Source organism: Coenobita brevimanus, chromosome 115 (assembly GCF_032717465.1).
Source record: "Coenobita brevimanus isolate Jiangsu-jjx chromosome 115, ASM3271746v2, whole genome shotgun sequence".
NCBI lineage: Eukaryota > Metazoa > Arthropoda > Malacostraca > Decapoda > Coenobitidae > Coenobita > Coenobita brevimanus.
The window spans coordinates 20021308-20027373 of record NC_137068.1 but is presented as its reverse complement, the minus strand read 5'-3'; the positions used below and the strand labels follow the sequence as shown (position 1 = coordinate 20027373).

The 6066-nt window shown below is 41.6% G+C and overlaps 1 protein-coding gene across 1 annotated transcript; it reads right to left on the bottom strand.

Moving 5' to 3' along the window:
* Nucleotides 1-1929: 1929 nt before the first annotated feature.
* On the bottom strand, nt 1930-5652 carry LOC145418561 (uncharacterized). Its single transcript, XM_080286930.1, has one exon. The coding sequence runs from the start codon at nt 5650-5652 to the stop codon at nt 1930-1932; it is 3723 nt and encodes a 1240-aa protein (XP_080143056.1).
* Between the last annotated feature and the right edge of the window lie 414 nt (nt 5653-6066).

Here is a 6066-nt window from a genome sequence, read left to right as displayed (position 1 = left end):
GAGAGAGAGAGAGAGAGAATTTCGCTAGGCGAAAGTTACCTGGGTAAGAAAGTTGGTCAAGGCTACTCACTTTGGTCTGCCCTTCGCTTGGGCATTCACCCAGTAGCTACAGTACGAGGTGGACATGTGTGCTTTCACGATTAAACATTACCCTGCGTGGATTTGGACAGGGGGGGTGTGGCCTAATAATCGGGGGGGGGGGGGGGTTGCTTGCGGGCATTCCAAATACTTCGCAGGTGTGTAGTATTGGGCAGGGGGAAGGAGGAAGGTTGGGAGGAAGGACTGCTTGAGGGCATGCCCAGTACTACGCACGGGTGGGAGGAGGAAGAGGGGGGATTGCTTGAGGGCATATCCAGTACTACGCGTGCGTAGTAATGGGCAGGGTTATGCTACTTTTACTCCTCTGTGAAGTAGAGTTGAAATCCTTTCTGCACGTGATATATTCATTCAATAAATTTTGCTATCAACAAAAAACTTACCCATAATGACGTAGGCACCCCTTGGAATTTAAAGTTTTCCAAGGGAGAGTTTGGCTCTAATCGGTGAATGCCTCAATTATGAAAAAAATAAAAAAGATTTTTCCTTTTTTTTTTTTTTTTTTTCATTAACTCTAAAATATTGAAGATTCTGACTATAATTTTATATCGGAGGGAAATTTTGAAAACATGGCGCTCGCTCGCTCGTCAAGCGCTCACAAGGCGCACTTTGCTGGTTAGATCACCCTGTCCCTCAAACGCGCACGCACGCGCGCACGCACGCGCGCACACGCGCACACACACACACACACACACACACACACACACACACACACACACACACTCAATCGTATGTTCACATATCCTTGCTTCTTTCGCTCACTCCTTTTCGTCTCTACCTTTGATCTCCATTTTCCATATATTCATCTCTTTCTCGCTCTTTCCTTATCATTCTCCTTCTTATTCTGATTGTTGTCTACTTCACGTCACTGTCGTCTCTTACATCCCTTCTTTTCTCCTTCACTTTCCCTTTCCCTTTATATTTTTATCTCTGTTAATTTTGTCACGTAGCTTTAGTTCTGAGCAGACACCGGCTGATCCCGAACAAGGTGCGTAACAGAACCCACAAAACAAATCTAGTATCAAATCATTGGTTAGGAATCCTTGTGTTCCTTTTCCTTCAGGCTACATTAAAAATCCTCATTCCCTAAAACCTGTATTTACTTTCACCAACACTATTTACCACAATAAAGCATGAATCACATTACACACCGAATAATAAACATAACATAGAAATATACAAAATTCTGCTATATGGGTCAGCAGATAACATCACTCACAAATACAGATAAATATATATATTGATGTAAAACCACAACCCGGCTCCGCCGACCACCGACCAGCCCTCGTCACCCTCTCCCTTCACAGTCCAAGGTAGTTCTGCTCATTCCCTCTTCACCAGCTCCCACTACAAATCTGTTTAGAATTCGAATGAGTCCGAATCCTCAAGCCCTGGATCCACAACCCTTGTCAACATAGCAAGTGTGCTGCAGCATGGTCCAGTCGTTCGGTCTTTGTCCCAACAGCATTCCGAGATCGCTAGTGAAGGTGGTGACATTACATGTAAAGATCAGGCACTTGTAGGTGGTCGGGTGAGCCGTGCCGTGTCATTGCCACCCACGTAACACCTCCCTCCTTAAAAGAAAAAAAAAGTATTAACTTTTTTTTTTTTTTTTTTTTACCAAAACCCATAGATCCTATTATTTCACTTCACATATTCTTATATACTTGTTATATATTTCATCACCAGGAAACTAAGCACACACATTATCTTAGAAGAGGTACTGGGCAACATTAGGTGGTCAACTGAAGAGGAAATCTTTACATAGATAACAGTAATATTGATACCTATATATTTTAGTTATTTACAATCTGTTTTCAATCATTATCTGACCTATCCTCTGGACAAAACATCAGCAAGGATATTTTCTTTTCCTTTTATGTGGTTAATATCCAAATTGTACTTCTGCATTTCTAAACTCCATCTTAAAATCCTTTGGTTCTTCCCACTCATCTTTGCTATGAAAGTTAAAGGATTATGGTCAGTATAGATCTTCACAGGTTCTCGAGCAGGATATAAGTAGACTTCAAAGTGTCTCAGGGCTAGCATCAGAGCTAATGCCTCTTTCTCTATTGTAGAATAATTTTTCTGGTGCTTATTGAATTTCTTAGAGAAATAACACACTGGGTGATCAATACCCCTGCTGTCTGTCTGACATAACACTGCTCCTGCACCAGCATCACTGGCATCAACATAAAGTATAAATCCCTTATCAAAATCAGGACTATTTTTGCCAACATCAATATCATGATAAATTAAATTTGTGTGACCTGGAACATCAGAAAACAGGCAAGCAAAGTCTGATAATAATGTAGCCAGCTGCTGCTGTTTAGTTAAATCCAAGTGTCCAAGTTTTTCTTGTGGATTATTTAGTATGTCTGAATTAACTAACTTGGAGTGAGGTACATTAGCTAGAGGATCATCTTTCTCATCTCCATCATCAGTCACATCCCTTACATCATGAAGCATGATTACATCTTTACAGTTTTCAACAGGCTCTTCACCTCTACGTTCTATATATTTCTTTATCTGGTTGATATGACAAAGCCTTGACTCTTTACGTTTATCCGGAGTTTTAACAACATAATTGAGATCACTTAGCTTTTTCTCAATCACATAGGGTCCGAAATAGCGTGCCTTCAGTGACTGCCCAGGGACGGGCAGGAAGACTAGTACCTTATCACCAGGTGAAAATGTTCGTGACTGAGCATCTATGTCGTACCACGTCTTCATCCGTCTCTGGGAGTCACAGAGGTTCGCTCTTGCCAGCTCACAAATCCTGTTGAGTTTCATGCGAAAGTTCATTACATGTTTTAACACATTAGTTTCAGAATCATCACTTAACCATTTCTCTTTTAACATCTTAAGTGGACCTCTCACTTCATGCCCAAACACCAGCTCAAACGGGCTAAACCCCAGTGTATCCTGCACCGATTCCCTGACTGCAAACAACAATAATGGAATCATTTCATCCCACTGATCATCCTTCTCATGGCAACAAATTCGCACCATATTCTTTAGCGTTTGGTGGAACCTTTCCAACGCACCCTGAGACTCTGGGTGATACGCACTTGACACACGGTGTTCTATCCCCATCTGTTGCATTGCTGACTGGAACACTCGGGAGAGGAAGTTACTGCCTTGATCAGTCTGTATTACTCTGGGCAGTCCAAACGTGCAAAAGAATTTGGTTAGTGCTTGGACAATTTTGTTGCCACTGATCTTACGTAAGGGGATTGCCTCAGGGTATCGGGTGGAGGAACACATAATAGTGAGGAGATAATTATTACCAGACTTAGTTTTCGGAAGTGGACCAACACAGTCTACAATTACATGGCTAAAAGGTTCAGAAATAGCAGGAATTGGGTACAGAGGTGCAACAGGTATTTTCTGATTGGGTTTTCCCACAACCTGACATTGGTGACACGATTTACAATATTTTGCAACATCTTTCCGTAACCCCGGCCAATAAAAGTGGTTCATTATTTTCCTACATGTCTTGTTAATTCCCATATGACCTGACAACGGTGAGTCATGTGCAAGGCCGAGAACCTGGGACCTGTACGGTGCGGGGACCACAACCTGGTGTATGACATGCCACTCATCTCCTGCAGCCACGTGACGAGGCCTCCACTTACGCATTAGCACGCCACCCTTCTTATAGTACCCCGTAGGGACACCTGACACTTCCTCTTCTGACATAGCTAGTTCAGCAATCTTACGCAGTTCTGCATCACATCTTTGCTGATCTATAAGCCTGCTTTTTTCAACAAGAAAATTACTTAGCTTGGTGTTATCATTGTCAGTCTCGTGATTGAATAATGAGGCTATCTCGTCACCCTCCACATTTCCATCTAGTCCACATACCTTGGATGGATAAGATGCACACTGACTCACATCGGCTGCCTGATGGGATTCGTGGTCCAGTGGATCGGGTCTGACATGCACGGCCCGTTGCATGGCCCTCGTGACCGCACAGGCGGGGAACACCTCCGTGGCGTCTGCTTCCTCCGGCTCACCGCTGTTTAGGTCTGGAGTACTTAGAACAGCTACCTTCAGTTTGGAGTTAACAAATACCATATCTCTTGCCAAGTCATTTGCCAATATAAATGATACATCTTCCATTGGTAACTTAGGCACCACTGCTACAGTTACATCTGCATCAAGGAATTTACATTCGAGATGAACTTTATACAATGGAGCAGTCATGTGCCCACACTCAATGCCTGCTAAAACAACATTAGCATCAGAAGTCTCCCTAGATAGTGGTAACACACCTTCCAGCAGCAGTGACTGCACCGCCCCTGTATCTCTCAATATAACCACAGGCTTTTTACCATTTTCATCATCACGCAGGGACACACTTCCTTCTGAACAAAATGGCTTAAATTCATCTCTTACATTACCCATCTTACCTGTATCTTCTACAAGCATATTGACATCTACTGGAGTTTTTACATCCTTTATACTTTTAATACTGGCAAGAGCTGTTGGAACATCCTTGGACTTTTTATCTTTTAAGAACCAGCAATTATTAACAGTATGACCCATCAATTTACAGTTAAAACATCTTACTGGCTTCCTTTTATCACTAGTAGAGTTACGACTAGGGCTGGCGGTCTCTCTTTTGTCACTTGTGAACTCATTCTTACCTGTCAGTGGAGTAGGCTGTGGTTCTACAAAGTTTTCAGTACCTACTACACTATGCATTTTATGGATCAGGGCATAATCCTCTGCCATTCTGGCAGCATCATTCAACACCTTTACCCGGTTTTCATTTAAATATACCTTAATTCGATCAGGTAAGCACCTCTTAAATTCCTCAACGAGTAACATCTGGCACAGCTTATCATAATCACGACCCACATTTTCACTCTCACACCATCGACCAAACAGACTTTCTTTTTCTCTTGCAAAATCCAAGAAACTCTGATCATCCCTTTTCAGCAGATTTCGCAATTTCAGTCGGTAAGCTTCAGGCACCAATTCATACCCTTTCAACACAGCACTTTTCACTTTCTCATAATCACGGCAGTCATCAACAGACATAGACATGTATATTTCTTGGGCTTTACCAGTTAACACAGACTGGAGTAGCACTGTCCAGTGTTCCTTCGGCCAACCCGAACTAACTGCGACTTTCTCAAAATATCTAAAATAATTATCCACTGCATTTTCCTGAAATGGCGGAACCAATTTCGCATTGCTAGCTATGTTAAAAGGAACCGTGGATGGTGCTGTTGCTCTAAGCTCCAACTCTTTTAATTTAATTTCTCTCTGAACCTCTAGTTCTCTCATACGGTACTGATTCTCTAGTTCTAGTTCCTTTATCCTCACCATATCACCATCATGCTCTATATAATCGAGTGCACCCTTATGGAGCAATTCTTCATCCACCATATACTTTATCAATTCATTCCTAATTTGAAATTTATACCAACTTTTCCTTACACTAAAATCCAACTTTTCAGCAATTTTAAGTGAGTCTGCCTTCTTCAAATCAATTAAAATCTCCACTGTAGGTGACTGAAGGAATTGCTCAGCATCAAAAGTCATTTTGAAGAGTTACTATTACCTTCTTTAAAATTTAAATACACATTAGATCAACACAATTAAAACAGTGCAATAAAGTAGCAAAAGGAGCAAAAGGATCCCGGACAGGCCCCCAATTTTGTCACGTAGCTTTAGTTCTGAGCAGACACCGGCTGATCCCGAACAAGGTGCGTAACAGAACCCACAAAACAAATCTAGTATCAAATCATTGGTTAGGAATCCTTGTGTTCCTTTTCCTTCAGGCTACATTAAAAATCCTCATTCCCTAAAACCTGTATTTACTTTCACCAACACTATTTACCACAATAAAGCATGAATCACATTACACACCGAATAATAAACATAACATAGAAATATACAAAATTCTGCTATATGGGTCAGCAGATAATATCACTCACAAATACAGATAAATATATA

Excerpts from the sequence above, each read along its gene's own strand:
- LOC145418561 (XM_080286930.1), bottom strand. The coding sequence starts at position 5,652 with ATGACTTTTGATGCTGAGCAATTCCTTCAGTCACCTACAGTGGAGATT.